Source organism: Lepidothrix coronata, unplaced genomic scaffold (genome assembly GCF_001604755.1).
Source record: "Lepidothrix coronata isolate B3197 unplaced genomic scaffold, Lepidothrix_coronata-1.0 Scaffold132, whole genome shotgun sequence".
Lineage (NCBI taxonomy): Eukaryota > Metazoa > Chordata > Aves > Passeriformes > Pipridae > Lepidothrix > Lepidothrix coronata.
In genome coordinates, this window is record NW_016690312.1 from 1,673,739 (window position 1) to 1,695,346 (window position 21,608).

Consider the following 21,608-nt stretch of genomic DNA (forward strand, 5'->3'; position numbering starts at 1 on the left):
AAAACCTTAAAAAAAAAAAAATCTATCTAAGCTTCTGGAAGGAAGAATGCCATGACTTTTTTTCTCCCCATTTTTCTGTGAGCTCTGTATCTATGCCTGCAATGAAGACAGACAGAATATTATGTAAATGAATGAGCAATCTTATAAGATCCATATAGGTAACTGGAACTAGTTCTGGAACTAATTAAAAAAAAAAAAAAAAAGAAAGAAAAGAGAAAAAAAAAAAGATAAAACCACGCCCTCCCTCGAGTATGTTCTGTTTCTGTATTACCTGCTCAGCCACACACAGACTCATGAGTTCCCCAAAACACGCTGCAGAGGTGGTAATGGCAGCCAAAGTGGATATTGTCTCCCAGCAGTTTAGTTTCAGGATCCTTTTTTTTTCAGGAGAGAGTTGAGGAGTGAAATTTCCTTCTTAGCGAAACCAGGAGTGTTTAGACAGCGAGTGTCATGTTGAAAGACAGGGGATGACGGAACCAGAGTGACAAACGTGTTGGTGAAATAAAAAAAGGACACAGATGGAAAAAGAACAAAAGACATAAGGGAAGAGAATTCTCTCATAGTTTGCCTGAATTAAGGTAAACAGACAAACTTTAATAATCTCCAAATATTAAGGATTCTCCTGACAGTCATAAAAAAACCTGTCTTAAAACGCATGCAGTGGAATTCAGTCTATTATTGGTCTAAAAATGCTCTTGCCTTTAAAACTGTAAAATAATAACCATGTGAAAAAGCTTAGAACAATAATATTTTTGTCCTTAAATGCTTCCATGAAAACTACTTACTGGGGGGAAAAGGTCTTTACTGGCAATGAGAAAATGGCTTTTAGTTGAGTCAGAATATCAATTTTCAGTTTTGGCACAAGCACATCTACTCAGGAGTGTTTTCCTTTGAATCAAGGTTTGCCCTTGATTGCACCACTGCAGATAAGAAATGGTACCATTTTTTATACTTTTTCTCGAAAGCAGGGTTCTTTAGCATAGCCAGGTGTAGTAGGAGCACGCTGTACACAGTGCAGCTTTGCTTTCCACTTCTCCCAAAGATATCACTTCTCTCCCAGTCACAAATCGTTTGCAAAAGGGCAAAATCTGCTGCACATGAAATCAACGTTCCACGTCTGATATGAATAGTGATAAAATAACTTGACAAATTAGAAAGTTGTGATAAAAACCTGACCTGAAATGTTATCGAGATCAACCACACTGTCTTACTGGGTTTTTTTTTCCTGTGTATTCATTGATTTTTAAGGCGCTGAGCATGACTGTTAAATCAATGATAGTTTGTGACAAAATTGTGGAGTAAAATGACTGCATTACTGGGGTCAACTACAAATTAGCCCAAAGGGTAAATGCAAAGGCAGTGCAAAAGCTAAGGGAAAAAACCAGCAGATGTTGTAAAATATGGCAATAATGTAACAGCTGTTAAAAACCAAGTATATTTTCATGTTGTCTTGTTCCTCTACTTGTTCATCTTGTGCATAATCACATTCCCTAGCTGTGGTACTGTTGAGCATTTAATGTGAGAGATTTATTTAGTGAGCACGTATGGGTTTAAAATCATCATACAGAACCTTGAGGAACTGGGAAGGATATATTCAACATGTCAACATATTCAATATGTCTGCTCCCTAACCTGACTTGCTCCTGAGCCTTGAAAAAATGTACTTCTGAGTATGTGCTGTTATATTTGTAATTTCCCTTTCTCGTGGGGTCTGATTAAAAGTGTCATTATCTTCCTATATTGTTCTTAAATGATCATTAATGATCTTAAATGATCATTGTGAGCTTGAGGGCCATGGATGAAATCAATACTGGTCTTTATAAGCTGATCCTTAAGTTGTGCCCACCTGTATCATCCTGAGTGTGCTGAGCTGGTTGACTGACGGCACAAAACTGCCAAAATCAGTGGGATTGCCCAAAAGAGTTCACAGCAGTGGCAGCAGGTACTTGAATGTTCAGGTTCTGAAGGCACTGCCTGGTTCTTAGAAGCAAGTCCTACCCTACCTGTACAAAGTATGGAGCTATTGATGTGTGCTGGTTCCTTACACAAACGCTGCCTTTCTTTCTCTCCATTCCGTGGCAGCAATTTGTCACAGATTTTCCATTTTTTGCACACAAGCATTCCTTTTGCACGAAGGGAAGTTGTGCAGATGACACCTAGTGAAGATAAACTCCACAGGAAAAATCCTCTTGGGTCACAGACTTGGGTCACAGTTCCCAATGGAGTTCCATCCAGAGGAACACATCTTCCTATGATGTTCCTGTTTCAAGGACGAGGACAGACAGACACACACAGCTTATGTTGATCACATGATGGCAGAGCAGAGAAAACTTTGGCAGTTTTAGGTGCAGACTTCTCTAGTCCTGCTGTTGTTTTCCCAGATGATTCCTGCCTAATAGCCACAAACATCTTGTTCCTGTTGCAGACATTCTGCTTCTGAAATCCTTTGGGGTTGCTTCCATTTGTACATATCAAACACCTCATTGTCTTTGTGTTCTGTGACTGTGTGAAATTAAGTCTGACTCAGGGTTCTGATACATTCTCTTTTGCTTACAAGTTTAAATCTCCTCTTAGTGTGGATTTTTCACCATTTTGCTGAATTTCAAATTTTGAAGAAAAAAAGGTGTTTCAAACAGTGGTAGGGGTTGAAAGTGTGCCATCTCATTTTTTCCAAACATCTTGGCTTGTGGCATGAGCCCATTTGCTTGCCAGGGGATGATGCCTAAGTGGAAAACAGACAGATGAGAGGAAGCAGAGCAGCACAGATTCCTGCCAGACTGAGGCTCTATGAGATGCCACACAACTGGTCTGGAGCATATTCTCACTTTTTTCAACCATGGAAAATGTAGACAAGCTCTAACCCTGAGGCAGAAACTTCTAGGTCAGAAAATTAAATTTGGTGTGGTTATATTTGCACAGAAACTTTTATTAATATGACTTCTTTCACTCTGATAGCACAAAGACTAGACTTTAGAGCACGGGGACCAATATTCCATTTAAAATTCTTAATTCAAGTGGCCTTTGTTAGATGTCTCTCTTTGAGGGACACACTTGATATTTGGCAAAATAAGAGTTGGGTGTGATTCAGGCACTGGTCATTCCCCACCTGCCCCAAATTGATACCTCTGTCTTTGTTTAGCTGATGAATGTGCAGCACTTAATGTTCCTCCCTGAATACAGCCCAGCAGTCGTCCCTGGAGCTGCTGTCACAGGGCTTCCCCGGGAATCCAGTGCTGGAGATTCCACTGTGCCCCTTCCCCAGGGCTCAGACGGGCTCTGCTCTGCCCTATGTTGGCTCTGCAGCGGCCTGAGGGCACAATATTTCAGAGTCTGCTTTGCCACCCTGCATTACAGTTGGTGTCATTGTGGGCTTCCCTCCCCCAGACAAAGCCAGCAGAGTGTCCTGGCTGGGAGGTGACACCAGCCCTTCTCTGTTCTCACCGCAGAAACTCATAACTGAAAGCATTTCTGCAGTAAGCAGCCCGGGCTGCTTTATTATTTATTTATATTTTTTTACAATACACCTGAGCCTAACCTGAACCTTTCATCGAAATCAACAAGACTTATGGTACCTTTTTTTTTTCTTCCTGCTTGGTAATATAGTGTACAGTGATCATCCAATTTTACTGCCTTTGCCTGGGGACCTTGCAGAACGAATGCTGATGAAATGGTCGATTGATTAGAGACAAGCAGTCTTTCAAAAAGTCCTGAAAAGAAGAGTAGCTATTTCCCACTTCTCTAACAAATATCAATTAATATTCTATAGAGAGGGTGATATATAAAGGGAAGATAAAAAAAAACAGCATGAAAGGAAAACATAATTCTTTAAGCCAAACATAAAATATATTTTACCCTTCTACTGTTTCCTGTGATGTTCCAGACTGTGTACTAATCCTAACAAACAGCCACCCAGGGGAATTTGTAAAGGAATACCTGCAGGCTCTCTAATGGCACCATCTCATAAGTTGTAGCAAAAAAGAACTGCCAGCCTTAAAATGGAAAAGGCGGTGTCCTTTCTTGTTAGACCCACACAAGGTAAACCCAAGCAACATCAGCAAGGATAATTGCCAGAGAGGAGCCTACATCCCGAAATCTGAAGGCATACTTCTCATGGAAAATACTTTTTCTTTCCAAAAAATCACATAAAAAGGTGGCGTCGCAGTTCCAAAACAATTAAGTTTATGCACAAAAAATCAGACGCTGTGCAGCTGATTAGATTTCCCAGCCCTGCCTTCCCCAGCCCCCATTATAACCCTGTGGTGCCCACCCTGCCAGCTCTCTCCGTTGGCACGGGATGGACAGACGGCGCCTTTCTCCCAGGCAGAGCAGGCACCTCTCATGCTTCTGCACTCACATATTTGCATAGAATATGGGTTTTTTTCCCCCATTTCCCTCACATGATAAAAAAAATCCTTAAAATGACACGTGAGCAATCCAGAAAAGCATTGTTGTGTTGTGTGTGGTGGGTTGTTCAGTTGTCATTGGTTTTGACTCGTGCATGTACTGCATGATGTTAACAGTCTTCAAAGAGTTCATTAACTTTCTAAGCTATCTACTCCAAAAATGGTATTGAGAAATATGGAACATTTGCAAGAAACAATTTGGATACCTCTTCTGCTTCTGGAGATAAATCTCACTAATTATATCAAAGGTATGAAAAGATTATTTTCCTGGTGGAATCAGGAAACAGTTTCTTGCATTTTCCTGTGTGGTACTTTATAATTTATTGTACATCAAGTTGCTCCAGTTGGATTCTTTCAGATACCTTTACTAAGTCATATTTTTCAGGTGTTAAAACATTTGGCCTAGATTATCAGTCCTTTTAGGGCAGCACAGACCATTTCCTATAGGTCTATAGAGTATTGAGTTCTCAAATCTCTTTTTCTCTGCATTTTAGTGACTGTACATGCAACTACTTATATAAAACAAACTAGCAAAATAAGCAAGTAATGATTTGTCTCTCCAATGTTTTATGTTAGTTTTAAGAGACTGAATATGAGCTATATCAGTTGCAACTTATTACACAAAGTGTATACAGCTGTTTAGGTAAGTACATAAGTGCACACAGGTGTTTATAGGTATATATGCTTACAAGAGAAAACGGCCTCAAGCTGTGCCAGGGGAGGGTCAGGTTGGACATCAGGAGGAATTTCTTCCTAGAAAGGGTGGTCAGGCCTTGGAAGGGGCTGCCCAGGGAGGTGGTGGAGAACCTGTCCCTGGAAGTGTCCAAGGAAGGAGTGGACATGGCACTGAGTGCTGTGGAACAAGGTAGGCATTGGGCACAGGGTGGACTTGATGGTCTTGGAGATCTTTTCCAACCTTAATGATTCTGTGATTCTATTTTATATATATATATATACACATATATATGGAAAATAATGTAAACAAACCCAAAAGTCTTGCAAGGTTTCTACTTGTCCTGTGCAGTGGTGTGTCAGCTTTACATGCCTGAAGTTCCTGGAGGGCTGGTAGAGACTGGGGTGGCCTATTTTGAGCACAAACATCAGAGAGGAGTCATTATTGTCATTTAGGCATTCCCATTAGCTGGCTGGTTTAATTGGGATTTCTCTCTGGTCTTCCAAGAAAGGAGGATCCCAGGAGAGGACGACTGTCTTCCTCCCTTAGATAGAGCAGGAAGCTGGTGCAGCAAGGTATCTAATTTAGCCAGTTGTGCCTAAAACTGAGTTGTATGAATAACCCTCCTTTCCTTCTTCCTTACCTTAATCATCATAAACAAGATCATGACAGCATCACAGTATTTCACTACTTAGAGTCAAATAAATTACAGCTGGGAAAGACAAATTACCCTATTAGTTAATCTTCCTGTCTTTCTAGGGTTTTCCCTTAGAATACATTATCCAGCATCCTGTGCAAGAGAGTGAACTCTTCAGTGAGGAGGATTCTGTTATTTCCCTTGGGGAGCTATTCCTCCTTGTACAATTTCTCATTGCAAGGAAGCTTTTGTTGTTGTTTTTCTCTTGGCAGAAGATTAAGTGAAGTCTTGTATCTGTGTATTTGTATGGTTCTCATCAGCAACACATCAGTATTACATCTGTAACACACACAAATTTTCTTTCTCATTTCTCCCTCTAGAAATGACTGTATATTGGATTTCTACCATAGATACAGTAGAATGCATTCTGACCTTCCTGTCTCCCAGCATGTCAAGCACAAGTTGCTCATTTTTCCCTTAGTGGACTATTCTGGCCCATATCTCTCCCCTTTACCTCTGCTTCCATTCATTTTCTGTCACTGAAAGGACTCCACTGGACACTTAAAGAGCAAATATTTTTCTGTTTTTCACGTGCTTCCCTTTAAGTGTGGGAAGACCTGAAAAACTCACATGAGACCTCTGTCAGCTGTTCTTAAAACAGACCTTAAAGCCCTTCCCTGATGCTGATGTCCTCTGGGCACGTGTGACACCTGACACAGCACCATGTGCCAGCAGCATTCCTTCCCGTGGTGATTTACATCATGGAATCAGAGAACCAGGGAGTATCCCGAGTTGGGAAGGACCCACAAGGATCATTGAGTCCAACTGGCCACACAGGACAAACTCTTTGTCTGTCTTTGGTTGCCTGTCTGCACTTCCCTTTCCCTTTCCTGGCACTTGACTCTTGAAGTCTTTGGAGAGAGAACTTTCCTGGACTGTGAGATCTGATCCATGTTTTGGGTCTTAAAGCTTTTGCAATAAAGCAGCTATTAATAACAATAAAAGCACATTGAAGTACAGTGTAGAAGGTAGGGATGAATTAACATATGATCTGCAAAAGAACCCTAAAACTTGTGCAACATACCTGCAATATATGTCTGTATATTTGCATGAACACCAAGCTATGCAATGACATTTTATGTGTGTAATTTGAATATGTTAACAAGTTTTAAAGTGTGTTACACAGATTCCTATTTCATATACATTTTCTTTATTTGGTTAGTGAAACCTCTAATTCATAGATTTCTGTGTTTAGAAATGGTCTGATAGAGAATAATAGAAGATGATAATGCTTAAAACTATGGTTTTGTATTTAAAAACCCAGAAACAATGAAAAACCAATAAGAATAAGTTTCTGCAGCTTTGAGGCAGTAATAATTTACATGTCAAGAAGTTATGCAGGTTTTTATGAGATTATTGCAGTTTTATTCAATAAAAAATTGTTACCATGACAACAACTGTCATGCTACCTGTGAGATTATAGCAAGGAAGGCCAGTGAAGAAAAGGCTTCATTTTGGAAAGAATGCTTATCTGACCTGCTGGAGACAAACAATGCCTTGCTGTGACCACCCCTGACTGCAGGGCTACTATCAGCCCAACTCCAAAGCCAGCTAGGGGTTGGAAGCACAGTGATCCTCTTAGGAAAACAAAAGAGTTGGTAAATAATGGCAGGGCTTTGTCATGCAAATACTCTCTTAATGCCCTGTCGGGTTGGTAAGCAGATCTTCTGAATGAAATGGAGATTTCAGCCTGTCAAGATTTGGGAAGATTAGGAGAGAAAGAGTTAATGAGATCAGAAAGGGCATCAGAAAGGCAAAAAAAAACAAACCCAGAAGTCCCTGGGAAGATGAAAAAACATGGTCCCACTAGGTTGCATTATGGTCACATTATTTATTTTCACCAGCCATTACAATCTTTCAACAAAATGGTTGCTTCATTGAATATGGATTCATGTAAATTGCTGGCGCCGACTATGCATTACCTCCTCTAGAACATTCAAGTTTGATTTTTGGGGATTTTTTTTTTTCCCCAGTACACACATTTCACTGCCACACCAAAAAAAAATTTGCTTTCCTACTCCCTGTGGCAGCATATGCATTTTTCTTTCTGACTAATGTGCAGAATGTGTACCCTGACTTGCACATAAAAACATAGCCAAAACAACAGAAAAGCACTAGCTGAGCACACACATCTTATTTTTTTATGGTGGTTTTTAATCTTAGTTTGCCAGCAAACACAGCCTTTCCTACCTAGCCATATAAAAATACTTTTAGTGTTAATTGTGTCTCTGATTGCTGGCCTGTTGCAAAAAGAAAGTCTGACACTAACGGAGTAAAACAATCAGCACTGTTTAATGGCTAAAGCACAGTAGAAGTGTTCATTAATTAAAATCTGTTGAATCTCTTTGCAGTCCATATTTATGGCGATTAAATCCATAATTAAGGGTCATTAGCATTGCAAAAGTGCGCCTCAGGAAAAAACCCAGAAAGTTTTTTACCTAAACATCTTAAAATTTGCCTCATGTATTGAAAAAAAAAAAAAAGGTTTTGGTTTGCATAAGGCAGCATTAGGTACATAAAGAAAAAAAGAAACAGTGATTATGTTGTTGGGCCAGATTATATAAAACTGCAATATTATTGTAATTAGGACAACAGTGACTTGGACTATAATAGTGGCTTTCTTGTAAAAATGGCACCATTTCAAATTTATAGTCTCTGGCTAAATGAGTTTGTTGTAGCATTGACAAAGAAACAAACACAAGCCAAATGCAGTCAAAATTAAACACAAACACAAACCTTCACTGTTTATTTGCTGGGCAGAACCCAGAATGTTGTTTTTCCAAGAGCATTTACGTAATATATAAATGCTCTCCCCTGCATTCTTACAGCTTTTCCAATGCAAGATTTTTATCTTTAAAACTTTAAGCGCATTATGCATGTAAAAAATATTTATGTACATGTAGTTTGTAACTGCAGTGGAGTAAAATCCTGCTTAAATATTGATAATCCAAAGCTTGGAGGGTTCTGCTGTGAGATTGCCTAAATAACAGCCATGGTGGCTGTGAGTTCCTCTTTTTCTGCATCATTTTTCCCCCTCAGGAATCTCTCAGTTCTCCAAACCTTTTGGTGCAGAGGGTTCTGTCACCTGTGGGATTGGGATCAGTTGCTACATCTGAACCCTTAGTGGAACCAGCACAGCACTGATGGAGCAACATCACCTGCAGCTGCAGAGGGGACACAGTTTGCTCCTAAATATACTTCTTATTGCCACCGTGAACAGAATAATGTGGCATGTTTCACACCTGCAAAAGATTTGATTCAAGGCACAAAGAAAAAAAAAATCAAATTAAAGGTGATCAAATTTAAACTATGCCAAAGCTTAACTAATTTCCATAGTGGAAGCAATTTCTTTAATTTCTGTTTCATGATCATGTACATCTTTCATAAACAATTTTCATCAGTAGGATCGTTGAGAGCAAATTACTGACTTTGAGAGACCTTCTGAGAAGTGTGTGATGGTTGGCAATGAAGTGCTGAGTGGCAGAGACTGGGCGGGCAAGAAGTTGATTTCTAGGAGAAGGGAGAGTATTTTAGTTTTCCATTCCCTTCATTAGTTATATTAGGTGAGATTATTGCATTTCAAGTGACCTGTAAGGGAAAGAAAAAGAAGGATGTGCCACTCCCCCCACCTTCTGTGTGTATAAACAATGAATGGGAATACTGGCATACATATGACACGTGTATTTTTAATATATGTATAAACTTCAGTTGAACTCGGGCCTCAATAAGTGATTAAATTATTTTATATCAGAAGAAAAAAATCTTGATAGCTGAGCATCAGGATTTGAAGCAGTGTTAGGCACTGATTGCCTCTTTTTATTAGGGTGTATTCAACTTTAATATCTAATGAACACTTGGGATAAAGAATGCGCTTATCAAAGAATCAGCAGACCCATTTAAGTTTGGGAATCTTGAAATAAATATCTATAAAAAGTTCTTCAGAAATTCTCAAGTGAAATAAGATAAGAATAGACATTATATACCAAATCTTTCTAAACAAGCAATGTAATTATTTCTGAAGGCCTTTGAAATGAGAGCCAGCTAAGCAAATCAAACACAATCTCCAAGAAGTCAACAGTCTTACTTCTTTATTTTCCTTTGTGTATAAAGTATATAATGGAAACAAAATGAAACAGCCTAGATAAAATACTCTTACAAAAATTTTCACTGTTCTGTGATGAGCCTTATCTTATTCCAGCCCTGCCCCGTTATAGGATGTTCTGCACAAACCTCTTCTGTCTTTGAAGGTTACAAACTAAAAGTTTTAGGGTGGCAGCCCAGAAACAGGTACATCTCCTGCTGTTTCAGCTTGAATCCAGCTGAAGGAAGCTCTGACCCCCGACATTCCTCTCTGGTGTCCCACACAGCTGAGAACTGCAGGCAATGTTGTGCTGGGGCTGTAGCCTGGCTTTGGTGAGAGAGGGGGCACAGCCTGGCTGAGAGATTGCTGTCTGTGGGAACACCAAAGGACTGCTCTTGTAACTGGTGCAGGACTTGGGAAGGTGAGCCAACAGAACTTAAATATGTGGGACAATCCTGTTAGCTACAGCTTTTCCTGCTCTGGAACTGCTGTGGGGAAGCCACAACAGCGCCTTCTGTTCCCCTGTTCCTGCAACATCCACACTCAAGCTTCCTGCAAACTTCCTTGCTGTTGTTCCCTATTTTGTTTATTTTCTGTAGCCTGTGCCGTAGCCTCTGGGTGTGCCCCGTGGTTGCTTCCCTGTTACTGTTTGTATTTTCCTATATATGAGGAAGGTCAGTCAGGGTATCACCTATAGGCAGAGGATGCTGTACTTGCCCCAGGGCTGGGGACCACATTTGGGTCACCTGTCCCCTTTATCATTTCCACTTGAACCTCCCAGGCACTGTCTGTCAGTGTCTGGGTGTACAGCAACATCTGTAGTTGGCTGGACAACAAATTTCTGACATTAATTCCGTACAAACCAACCATCATGTTGAGGATAAAGTCCATTTCTCAAGCCTGGTGGCAGGTTAAAGACTGTTATATTAAAGGTTGGGTATAAGATCACCTTTCAACACCAAATTAAGCTTTGAAACATGAACAGTTTACATGTTTGCAAGAACAGGTTCAGCAAGCATCTCAAAGATAGAGATAGTAGCATAATATTCCTTTTCCAAGGGGTGCATCAGCTGCAGGACTACTCTGGACCCTGCTGAGCAGAGGAGAGGTTTTCCTACCAGGTGGGGCTGTGGTGGAACTTGCACAGCAAACTGACCTGCCTCCCTTTGCTGATAATGTCCCCTCTAAGAATGGTTAAATTTACACCAAAAATAAATGACCAATACAAGCCATAGTTTTTTTTTTTTTTTTTTCTCTAGTAAGATGTAGTTCTGCAGCCCACATTCCCTTCCCTGGCAATTATCCCATTACTTCCATGCAGCAAACCTGCCACAACTTCAGTCCCAGCAGAACGTGCAGTCCATAAGCGAGGTGTTATCCATCATCCCAACTCCTGCCAGCCCCACACCCTGCTCTGATGTTGGAAGTGGCCAGGTGGGAAAGCGTGAAATGGCATCTCCTGGGTCATATGCAAATTATATCTAAATGTGCAAACATTCCTCTAAATAATTAGCATGTGCTGTAACCCACAGCAGTGCCAGGAGCAGTATCAGCTCTGTGCCTACAGGGAAAGAGGGAGAGAGAGCGCAGGGCCAGGATGTGCCAAAGGGATCTCCTTCCCCTTTGCTTTCCTGCTCCTGTCCTGAAGTGACCTGTCCTTTGGGTTCAGCAGCACACAAAGTGTGAGAAGGCACAGGAGGCATATCCAGGAAGGGGCAGATTTGGGTGGGTGCTATAATTCTTTTCCATTCTGAGCATAAGAATCGTAATTCAGCCCTTATCCTCCCTCCTGCTCTTGCTGTCTCTCCTCCTGTAGATATTGCCTTTATTGTAAGCCTAATTAATGCAATCATACTTTTATTTCAGCCAAAAAAAAGGTCTCTGCAGCAACCTTAATGCAACCAACTGAATTTAATTCCATTTCGCTTTGTACAGAAACTGCAAGTGCTACGTTGCCTTAAAAAATAAAAAGGGCAATTTTCTTTAATTTTTTTTTTCTATTTATTTTTGACAGAGTATGGAATTTATAACTCTGGCTAGGCAATGGCCCCCTGAGTGGCAGAGGCTCATTTCAGAGACAATAGTTGTTGTCCTAACTCTGTCACTGTGGCCACATCAAATCATTATCATGGCTGCAAGCCAAGAGAAGAAAAAAGAATCCTTTTTATTATTGTTTTTCAATGTGGTCTCTGTAACTTGACAAGGTTCTTTCAAATGTGAAATTGTGTTTTAAGTGCAACATATTATATTTATTATTAACCTTCTATTTCTTATCCCTTTGATATGATTCCTTTGCAAGTGCTTGAAGTCTACACAGATCTATCAGGTAACTTTAAATGCATTCTACAAAGAAACCTTAAATAATACAGATACTAAAAGGGTTTTTGTTTTACCCAGAAATTCAGGCTGCTGGCATATATCAGCTTGAATGAAAAATGTTTTGCTTCTGTTCCACAAGTAATGTTTTAACTTGTTACCGATGGTTTTTATTTCTTACTGTTGTTACACAGCTCACAAGGAAATGAATTTTTGTTTCACATTAGTTTCTGAGAAACATATGCAAATCTCTGTGAGTGTAAACATTAATTGTGTGCGTTCTTTCTGTTTAGGCACCTTTGTTACTAAAGTGACAGCTACGGATGCAGATGACCCAGTGTATGGGAACAGTGCCAAGCTGGTTTATAGCATTCTGGAAGGACAGCCTTACTTCTCCATTGAGCCACACACAGGTAGGTGACTCGGGATGGGAATCCCTGGCTTATGAAATGACTTTGAGCTGCACCAGGAGAGGCTTAGGTTGGGCACAGGAAAACTATCTTTGTGGAAAGGGCTGCCCAGCCCTGTGACAGAGTCACCATCCCTGGGGGATTTAAAGCTGTGAGGATGTGGCACTTGGGGACATGGTTTAATGCTGGGCTTGGCAGTGTGGGTGTGTTTGGACTCCATGATCTTGAAGGTCTTTTCCAGTGGAAACAATTCCATGATTGTATTTATACAGGCATCCATCCCCTGCCTCTCCTGTATCCCATACAGCAATCAGAGAGTGTGGGTGTCTGTCAGCACCACCCAGGGGTAGCAGGTTCTAACCTGGGTTCCCTCAGAGCCTGATCCTGTGGCAAGAGAAAGGAAAAATATGTGTTAATGACAATAAGGGTGATGGCAAAGTTGCAGAAGTTACCAAAGCAAAACTGAAGGCAGAGAAAGAGCTGTATGTGACTTATAACTGATCAGGGATTTTAAGGCTTGGCCCAGGGAATTTAATGAGCATAATGTAATTTTCAATAGGAGACTATAGTGTTTCCACTTAAAGCAAGTACAGTTTAGCTTGAGAATTTTAGTGAATATGTTTTGTGTTTCCATTAAAATTATTTTTCTTTTTTTGCTCGGGTGGATCAATCTGGGGAGAGAAAGAGCATCACACTGAGTGTTGATGTGGAGTTTTATGAGCATGCATTTAGGATGACTATTTCTCTGTGGTTTTATAGTCTTGCAAGTCATCTGAAAGAAGTGCCAATAAATCCATTCCCACTTGTTTTCTGGACATATGTCGTACTTACAGTAAATTCATTTAAGTTATGTCTAAAAAGTGTTTTTTAAAGTAATTTGATATTATTTCTAATATTCTTTCACTTGTTACTAGAAGCTCTTTTTAATCACTGTGAGTCAAGCAGCTGTGATCTCCTAAGGAGAAGAAATCTGAAACTCATTTTAAAACATACAAAAAACCTCCTGAATTTATACAACTGTAAAGGATTAAAGCAGGAATAAAAATTCTTTTTCTCGTGCAGATTAACTAAATTATAAAATAAATGCTAGGAGAAATCATTAAAGGATGCTTTTAATAGATCAAGTGTACTATGTTTTCTCACCAACATTGAATACAGTACTCTTGTGCTCTTTAAAATCTGGAATGTCTTTAATTTTTTCTGGTGAAATTACATGGAAAAAACTATTTACTATTCCTGGAAATTCCCTAACTTGTAGGGACTTCATGTAAATAGTGTACATCAATAATATTAATAGATTAATGGATTAATCCATTAAAGTTTTTTCTTCTGGTTGAAGGACAACTCTCCTAAACATGAAAGTGACCTCCAGAATGTGATTCAGTCTTTATTTTAATATTGCATGTAAAATAGAGTTTTACAGAGAATAACTCCAGCATAGTACAATGGGAGAAGAGCAACTTGTTCCAAAAATAAGTGTATCAAGAGAGAGTTACTGGTGAAGCCCCTTAGTTCCTGCTGGCTGAGTCGTGTGGAAATATAACTCTGACCAGACCTCTGACCATCAAGTGTCAAAGGATACTGTTTGATTCCTTTAATATTACAAATTATTGCATGCAGTGATGACTGGCATCACCTAATTAGAGGGGAATTGGCTGTAGGATTTTTCTCAGTTTCTATTAGGGAAAGTTAGTGCCTTAGCACGAGAACACCTCAGCCTGTCTAAAGGAGCTGAGAAATGTATTCTCCACCTACACAGAAGATTTTTCACTTCTTTCACAGAAAAATAGACTGAAAGAAATATTCCAAATGTTAAAAAATGTTTGATTTTACTCGAGTTTCTGATTTGTATTGCATTAAAACCTGATGCTTAATCCAAAGAAGTAAGTATTCCTCACCTAGGAAAATTGTTTCCATTATCGTGGAACTCCAGACAGAACTCCAAGGCTTCCTGGTGAACCTGAAAATCCTGATTTTTCTCCTGTTTCACTAGCATTAATCCCTCCCTCCTACCTTCATTTCCAGTCACAAATATTCCTTTACATAGCAGTTCAGTTACCATGAAAACGACATTTTAGTTTCTGAGGGGAATTTATTCATAAAAATTCAACTGTGGCCGCAGTCCCTGAGCAAGTGGCTTCATGTTGAGGAGCTGCTTGTGAATCAACAAATGGTTTGAGATTCCCCATTCTTCTAGATCAAAGGAGGGCATCAATTACATTCTTCTCTAAACCATTTCCACCGGGTGAGTTTATGTTCCGAGCCTGTCCTGCGTTTCTTTACCATCTCTGTGCACTGGCCTCCACCCATAGTGGAACCACCCCCCTGCTCTCACAGCTACCACCAAACAGCACACGTTTGTTTGTTTGGAAACAACAAATATACATAAAATTCTAGTCCTTAAGTCAACCAGACACAAGTTGCTATGTAGAAAGTGCAGCCACCTGTCACTCAGGGTGAAAAAGACTGTTCTAAAACAAAATGTCCAAAGCAAATAGAAAGTGTGTAAGTGTTTCATTGTTTCTTTCAGTTTATCCCACCTTAGCAGTGTGAACCATCTTAGCTTTTAGTAACTAAGCCAGGAAAACACATTCTCTTGCACATTTGTGTGTAGTACTTGGGACCCTCAGGGAAAGTTTTCCTGTAGGGAGATGTTTGGAGACTGTTGTGACAGCGTAAAACTGAAGCAGAACAGGTGTAGTAGTGTTTTTCCCAACACAAATCAAACCTCAAGCTCATCCTCCAAGCCTGGTAGGTATTTTAGGGTCTGGGCTTGATTGGGATTTTTTTGGGGGGCTGGGAGGGGACATGGGTGTGTGTATGGCTGCGTTTCCTCTGCGGTTGCATTTCATTAGAGCCCCTGCTGAGTTGAAAACCTATTCAATTAATTTGAAAAAGAATTGTTCCTGAACACAGATCTTGTGTCTTTCCCAAAATGGAATCACTATTTTAAGAAATGGACTATGTGAAAGTCATCCACTGAAGAGTGTAAATATTTTCTGTCATTCATGGGAGCGTATCAAATGTTTGTCAAAAGTATAGCTATTTAGAGCTGATTTACTCACTGTTTTTATAAATGACTGGCCCCTTTTTATCTTTGTTTATTAGAAACTAAGAGTAAATTTAGATGTGTGCAGCTACCAGCACGAGGGCAGCCACAGATAGGCTGCACTGTCTCTACATTTTTTAATTTCCTGGCTCAGAGTAAGGATTGTCTGACCTTACTGCTCTGCTTCAATGGCACGTGGAGAGCCAACCATCGGGAATAATCCCAGCCATGCCTCCTGACTGCTCTACCTTCTGTAGCACCTGAACAAAAAGAGGGAGCAAAGGTGTGGGATGTGGTTTCATGCCTGTGGTAGAAAGGATTGGCACACCTGAGGGCAAATGTGAGGAAAACATTGCTTACTCTTCTGCTCCTTGGTTCCTACTGACTGTCAGTAAATGGGTGTAGTCCTCACCTGAATCACACTCGAGGTTGAAACTCTGACATTACTCTCAACCTCCTCACTGAAACAATTCTGTAATGCTGGGCACACAGAAATAAGTACCTGTGAGTGACCCGTGAAACAATAATTTTCCATTACCTGAGATGAAAAATGCATATACTGCTGCAGTTTTGGTTCTCAGGTTCTTCTCTGTGAGTTATAGACACATGAAAGGAGGTAATTCAGAAGTTATTTTTCACTCAGTGCTCTGAATATGGCTTAGGGTAAATGCTTTTTTGATGGCTTATTCTAAATATTTTTTGCTTTCCACAGGTGAATTTTAATATGACCACTGGTTTGGTGGGTAGAGGGTAGATATAAATAATACATGACAATAATAGAGATTTAGATTTTTCTGTGAGAGTTAAAACTTGTGACAACATCAGAACAGTAACAAAACTCATGGTGGACTGGAATGCATTCCTTGTATCATTATTGTTACATCTCACTAACTGATGTCAGGCTTCCTGCCTACTGTGTTTTATTTAGAAAGGTATGTGAGCTGTGTGGATTCTCTCATAATCCAAATTATGACAATCCAAATGCTGGAAAAGGGGGTTCCTTCAGGCTGCTAAAAGTAGCTGGAGTACACTTCTCACTTTTAAGCTTTTTCAAGCTTAAATCATGACTGTCAGCTTTAAAATAAGATTATCATAATGGAGTGTAATATGAAGTGACACTGTGTTCTACAATATAGGGATGGCAGAGGAAATACATTTTCAGCTGTGTCTGACTTATTTACATTTCACATGAACTTAAATTATGTCACTCCTACACACACCTGAAATAAAGCTCCATGAACAAGGCAAATTACACCCAACGCCCTCCTGCACTGGGAAGCACATGGGATTAGTCAGGCACAGACCTTTACTATGTGTGAGAAAGAACACATTTCAAACTGGGCTATGGCCCTTTGGTACAAAGCCAAGGCTCAGGTTACTGCAGCTGAGATGAATAGAAGAGCCAGGAGAACTAGAAAGCTGAAGAGTCTCCTAATAAATGTGGGTATTTTTATGGAGAGTGAAAAATCAACTCTTTTTCCTATACCTGCTTTAACTTGCAGTTGAAAGTGCACATGCTTTAACCAACAGAGCTTTTAATGATTTAGTGTGTGGCCCTCTCTGGTCCACAGTGTTGAACCCTGTAGTTCTGAAATCAGAACTTAAATGAACAGGTCTGGGAGAAATGAGAACTGCATTCAGCAGAAGCCAGGTTTGAATCTTTTTTAATTTACAGTCCAGCAGAATAAAAAGAAGTAAGAGAACAAGAGGGTAAACAGCAGCAACTTTTCAGTTATTGACATTTTTGTGATGTTACAGAGTGTTTCTTCTACCTGGTTGTTGATGTCCAGTTCATTAGCAATGGTACAGCACAAGGTGCCCTCAGAATATTGTGTGTAGGACTGATAAGACCAGTCATCATAAAAAAAGCCTGCTGAGATACCGAGGACAGTTCAAAGCAGCGTAGCTGAGGTCAGAAGCATGTTGGTTATAATGAGAGATTGATTGAACTTAATTTGTATAAACTGGATAAAAGGTGATTAAAGAAGGATATGAAATCTCTACACAAATATTTGAGAGGTGTTAATAAAAGAGAGACATGGGAACTGTTTCTGTAGTTACTCATGATAAAATGACAAGGCAGCATTTCAGACTGGAGGGAGATGGGAAAGCAGTGCTGGTACAGGAAGGACTCTGCAACTGTACAGGGAAAGTAATGAGCTGCTGGGAGCAGAACTCACTCGTGTTCAACAGAGCCTTTCTAAACAGTGCAGCTTCTAAATACTTTAGATTTAAAGCCTCATGGGATTAGTGTAGAGAGAGAACTTGTTTGACATGAGTCAGAGTGTGGATTGAACTGCTGCTTTCTAGCTCACTTTATTGACTGGTGCTGCTGCCACATCCTTGCCAGTTACCACAGATTTAAAGTAAGTAAACTTCTAACTGCAAAAATGAAAAGAGGCATGAAGTGGGATGGTTAGGTGTTTTTCTGTCTTAGCAAGAGAGGTGAAGGAACTCCTTTTTATATAGATTCATAGAGTGATAGAATGGTTGGATTGGAAAAGGGACCTTAAAGATCATCTCAGTCCAACCCCCTGCCAAGCACAGGGACATCTTCCACTAGAAGCAGGCAGGTGTTTGCAGCATCATACAGAAGGCAGGTCCATGCAACCCAGACAGCAACATTCCCAAGGCAGCAGAAAGGTTCCAGCAGATTCAGGGATTTTTAGAGTTTATCACTGATCGCTGCTGTTACGGCACCTTCAGCTCTGGCTTGACAGCATTTGATGTGCTTGGGCACAGGGCTGAAATCAGAGCCTGTGTTCAAGCCAGTGGGATTCCTTTCTTGTCTTTGTGCACTGAGCAGACTGTGCAACCCGAGGAGTTGCACTGAGGTGTTTGTACAGGGAGTCTCTGGTGGCTCTGCGAGTTGTCTTGGTGACAGCCCATTAGGAGAGTGGGACTGACACAGAGCACAGACCTGAGGGTCAGTCCCACCGCTCCTGCTTTTAGTTAGAACCATAAAGAGCAATTATTATAGATGAGGTGCTTGGATTGAGCCCCTCAGTCGCAGCAAGAGCTGTCTTTTCTGATTAATAAAGGAAGTATAAAATCACTGCAGAGACGTTTGAAAGCAGTTATGATGGTCTGGAGCTGGTAAAGCCGAGTGGCTTAAGATCAAGGCAGATTGGCATTTGGGAAAAAAGTGGTATCTGCTTCTAGAGTTTATCAAATAATGGCAGTAACAAAAAAGCTGATGCCACACACGCTTCTTGCATTTCAGAGCAATACCTCTATCATTTTAGAAAGCTAGTGGGGTAGTTTGAACTTGACTGTTCCTCACGCCGAGTTAGGAAAACGGGCAACAGATCTAAATAATGTTGTGCTTCAAGAGCCTGAATTAGAGAGAGGAATTTGAACTACACAGCTGGAGCTGGAAAGCACCTGAAAAAGAATCCAAGGCTACTTTCTGTAAAGTGTCTAGTGTAATCATAGCTATTAGAGGATCGTTACAAATAAAATCCTGAGGAAACAAGGTCATAAATGCAGTGCAAAATGTCTATTTACTGCATTCAGTCTCAGTTGTTGAGAGGGTGATACTTTCACCGTGCCACTGAAATGGCCCCAGGGAAAGGGAGATGGCTGGTAAGTAGGGATTATAGCTTTTTACCTATTCAATAAAACCCAGACACAAGTTCACCTGATTTAAAACATTTAATGTTCTAATAGGTGTTATCCAGTCATATCCTATATTATATACTTCTAGCAGAATGCGCACAGTGAAAGGTAGGTTGTGTTATTTCACATTCAATGGCAAATTTGCAAGGTCTACTTCAAAATGAAAACAAGATCAGAAAACACAAAACTGGCAGTAATATGGGCTGAAAAAGAAAATACAATAGATGGGAGGTTACACAAGAAACAAGAATTAATATAGCTATATTCAAACTTCATCTCATGGTTCAAAAAAACCTGCCATCTTCCTCATAAAATTTTCAAAAATAAGCATTAAAATAAAATATGTACACTATTAGCTTCTCTATTAAAAATACAAAAATGTCACAGAATCCCTCAACAGAAAATGGTGTAATATAGTATTTGATTCTCCACCTAGTCATTATTTTTGCTGTGTCTAATGTTTTTGATTTGAAATATATCTATATCTGAGTGTAGTTCAGACAACTCCTGGAATTGATAATTTTTATAGAAAGTTAGACAACTTTGCCAGAGATTGCAGATATTTTTCTTGTCTTGCTAAAACAAAAATCCTAAGGCAGCAGAACTAAACAAGGGATTAGAATATTTGATGATAATTCTTATTAAAGAGATTATGGTGAGGGTAATTAGAATTAAAATCAGAGGATCAGTATTCTTGTATCATATCAGCAAAGTACTACATTTTTTCAAATTTGGAATGAAGTCAGTTGTGATCTATTCATTTTTTAGGCTTGATGGTACAAGTTTTCCATAGATCTCCACGTGAACCTTTTTTAAGGACTGCTAAAACATCACTGAGGTCAGTGTGCTTGACAGGAATACAAAGAATGCTTCTCACGGCTCTCGGAAGAAATTGCAGGATTGATTTTTCAGGAGTTTGGGTCCTAAAAGACTCTTCTATTTAATAAGAATCTCCACCAAAATTTTAGCACAGAAGGAAGATCAAAGCAATTACTGAGCTCTTCCAGAATGATGTAGGGAAAGTTCCAAAGTGTGCAAGTTGAAATAGCAGGAAGTCTTCAACAAAACACGTGAGATGAATGAGATGCTTAAGAAAGGCTTTTCAGGGCCAGATTCCAATTTTGCATAGTGCCTGCTTGGTTTTGTTCCATGTTCTCAATTATTATTATGTATAATTTTATAACATTACCATAAAGACATCCTTAAAAAATGGAGAGAAAAATGAAAGCCAGATCCTTATTTCTTTTGCTTCTTTTGCTTCTCCTCTTTCTCTTCGTGAGCTACAGCCTCTGACACATTGCTTCTTTTCCCCTGGTCCTTTTCAGTGTGAGACAGTGTATATTCTTCCAAACAGGTTTTTGATAGTAGTCCACAGGGGTGCATTTTAACTGATTCAAGTTGTGAGGCAGATTGTGCAAATTGCTCAGTGTGTGCAGTTAAGGCCACTGCAAAAGTAAATCCCCTTCTGCAGCTGTTTTATTTGCCATTGAGCAGTGTGACACCAATGGCTGTTTAGGAAAAGCAACTCAGCCAAAAAAAAAAATAAAAGAATAAAAAATAGGTACTTCCAATATTGAGGATTTTCATTCTTGAAAGGAATAAATTGCTTCTTGACTCCTTTACCTTCCAACCTGCTTCCTGATCTTTCCCTCTTGAGGCAAAGGATCTGTAGGAAAATTCTGCTGCAGGTTTCTGTTTAGTGGTTGTACTACATGCCCATTGAATGTTTTCATAAGACAAGGTTTGTGCAATATTTTAGGCTGCATACAGACAAAGCCTTAGCTTAGACATTATGAAGGGAGGAAACCTCTAGTGAAAACTGAGTGCCCTTTCCCCCAAAAGGATCAGGTTTATCCCTTCCCACTCTTGACAGATGATTGACTGATAGATTCTGGAAATCTTATGGGAATGAGAATACTAGAAACTCTACAGGCAGCCCTTTCTGTCAGTACTTGCCTTCTCCTTTAGAGAGTGTTCCCCTAATGTTTAACTGAAATCTCTCTTGGTGCAGTTGAAACCCATTTTGTGGTGTATGTTTTAGGCCTGTGATTTCTTCTCTTATACCCAGTGCAAAAGGAGAGTAGTTCCCAGTATTTTTTACATATTTCCTCCTTTCCCTGGCTGTATAAATCAACACTTTTCAAAACTGGACACACCAGTCCAGCTGCAGCCTTACCTGTAGGAGTGAAGTGGAAGGATTATTCCACAGCTCTTCCGTACAACATGTTAACGACTATACCAGGAAATGTTTGAGCATTTTTATCAGCACTCAGCTCATTTTGACTCCACATTCTCTTCTGTCTTGTGAGTCATCTGCTCTATTGTAATTGGGAAGTTAATTGTTTCCCCCCATGCAAAATG

At 39.8% G+C, this 21,608-nt stretch overlaps 1 protein-coding gene across 3 annotated transcripts in view; it reads left to right on the forward strand.

Moving 5' to 3' along the window:
- CDH8 (cadherin 8) overlaps positions 1 to 21,608 on the forward strand; it is a 156,419-nt gene that overhangs the window by 64,217 nt on the left and 70,594 nt on the right. For all 3 annotated transcript variants that reach the window (XM_017826949.1, XM_017826947.1, XM_017826948.1), the window contains one exon: positions 12,464 to 12,583. In XM_017826949.1, coding sequence (XP_017682438.1) covers positions 12,464 to 12,583 — 120 coding nt within the window. The remainder of the gene's footprint in view (positions 1 to 12,463; positions 12,584 to 21,608) is intronic.